At 43.0% G+C, this 1,905-nt stretch overlaps 1 protein-coding gene across 1 annotated transcript; it reads right to left on the minus strand.

The window, feature by feature from the left end:
- Positions 1 to 340: 340 nt before the first annotated feature.
- Positions 341 to 1,600, minus strand: SP7 (Sp7 transcription factor). The gene has a single exon (XM_075850089.1). The coding sequence runs from the start codon at positions 1,571 to 1,573 to the stop codon at positions 341 to 343; it is 1,233 nt and encodes a 410-aa protein (XP_075706204.1). The 5' UTR covers positions 1,574 to 1,600.
- Between the last annotated feature and the right edge of the window lie 305 nt (positions 1,601 to 1,905).

Below are 1,905 nucleotides of genomic sequence, written 5' to 3' on the forward strand. Positions count from 1 at the left end.
AGAAATGTATGATCAAACAGTATTAATGTCAAAAAGAATGGATAGCTCTAAATTAAGATCATTCATTAGAGTTGTGCTGTTCAAAGTTCCTTTAACCAGATAAAAATAAAAAATAAATTCACTTTTGTCTATTACATTGTCCTACTCGTAACACAATTAAAATAGGCTGGTGGTCACTTGACGTCTTTACCATAGGATATACTCAGCGATAGGTTGCTGGGCTCCAAATTTTGAATGGATCTTCACCATGGTGGAGAAAATTGCACTGTACTGCAACAGCAGCTCTTGGGTTTTTGTTTTTTTTCAGCACCAGACAGCTGAGCTGCTTTAGTTATTTTCTTCATATTTCTAGTAATCCACCCTGGCCTGGACTACTTGATGCCCTATCCTGGCTACCACCAATGGGAGAGGTCTCAGTTGCTCCTAATCCTTCTTCACCAGGGCCCTCTGCAGCTGCTCCTCCACCATCTCCTGGAATGGTACCTTCCTTTGTGCCATTTTGCTCAACATGACTGCGCTGGTGCTTACTCAGATGATCACTGCGAGTGAATCGTTTAGCACATAGAGGGCATGTGAATTTCTTCTCACGTGTGTGGGTGCGTACATGGCGCTCAAGCTCATCACTGCGTGTGAATCGTTTGCCACAGAACAGCCAGTTGCAGACAAAAGGCCTTTCTCCAGTGTGCCATCGAAGGTGAGCCTTGAGATGAGATGCTTTACCATACACTTTGCCACAGCCTGGAATATGGCAGCTATGCACAGGCTTCCTCTTCAGGCTTGCTGCGGAAGCTCCAAACCTTTCAAGCTCCTGGCAGTTTGGACAGTCACATGTTGGACGTCCAGTACTCCCATAGGAGGATCCTCTTTGGGGCTTTAATTGCCCTGGTGCCTCAAGCAATGGGCTAGCGGTCAGAAGTTTTGGCTTATACATGTCAGGACCCAAGGAGTGTTGAGATGGTGAGAGTAGATGAGCAGATGGAGAAGGACTTGATGAAGGTGATATAGATGGATATCCCACAGGATTATAGGTTGCAGGTGTCAGAGTGGTGTATTCAGAACTATACTGGTTGCTCATGCCTGTAGGACTTGTTACAGGTGGCAGAGATGCAGTCATACCTTCTGTTTGTGATTGGTTGCCCAGCCAATTACTATTTGGATGCATATCCCACCATGATCCTCCTGCGCCGGGTGGTGATCCAGAAATTGATGGGTGATGGATTCCAGTTTTATACCAAGAACTATAAGGATGTCCTACATCTAGAGACGTATACACCCCTGGAACACAATCTGCTGTTGATAGACTTTTGGGTTCTTGACATCCTGAAGAAGTGGAAAAAGAATGGGAGAAGGAACCATAATCACTCGCATAACTTGAAGGAGCCGGTGGTGTCCCACATGAGGTCATTAAATTACTTCCTCCCAAATACGTAGAGGAATATCCATCTCCCATCAGTTTTGTGGCACTATAGTCATTACTAGGACTGTAGGTCTTCTTTCCTCCAACTTTTGATGATAATGCTTGATCCCTAATAGGGCTTGAGCCTCCAAACTTGTTGCAAGCAGCAGTTAGCATTGCTAAGGGGCTAGAAACATACCGGGCTTCTTCCTAAAACAGAAGGAAAAATTATTACTTTACTCATAAAATAACATGGACTGAAAAATTCATAGTCGGAAAGGGTTTGAACTTAGAATATTAATATGGGGTTGAATCAAATGTACATGGTGGTACACAGAGTGATATCGAAAAAGCTTTATTCGGCCAGGATCAGACACAGTTTTGATGCAGTTTTTTTTATCTAAACACAGAAATGGACACAAAAGAAAGAAGATGCATTAGTCTTTTCTTTATACCTTTCCCTCCTTTTGGATCCACTTCTGGTTTTGGCAAAAAAAAAAATAAAAAAA

The sequence above is a fragment of the Rhinoderma darwinii genome, chromosome 2, assembly GCF_050947455.1.
Source record: "Rhinoderma darwinii isolate aRhiDar2 chromosome 2, aRhiDar2.hap1, whole genome shotgun sequence".
NCBI lineage: Eukaryota > Metazoa > Chordata > Amphibia > Anura > Rhinodermatidae > Rhinoderma > Rhinoderma darwinii.

Coding starts and splice junctions, on each gene's coding strand:
- SP7 (XM_075850089.1), bottom strand. CDS start 1,573: ATGCTAACTGCTGCTTGCAACAAGTTTGGAGGCTCAAGCCCTATTAGG.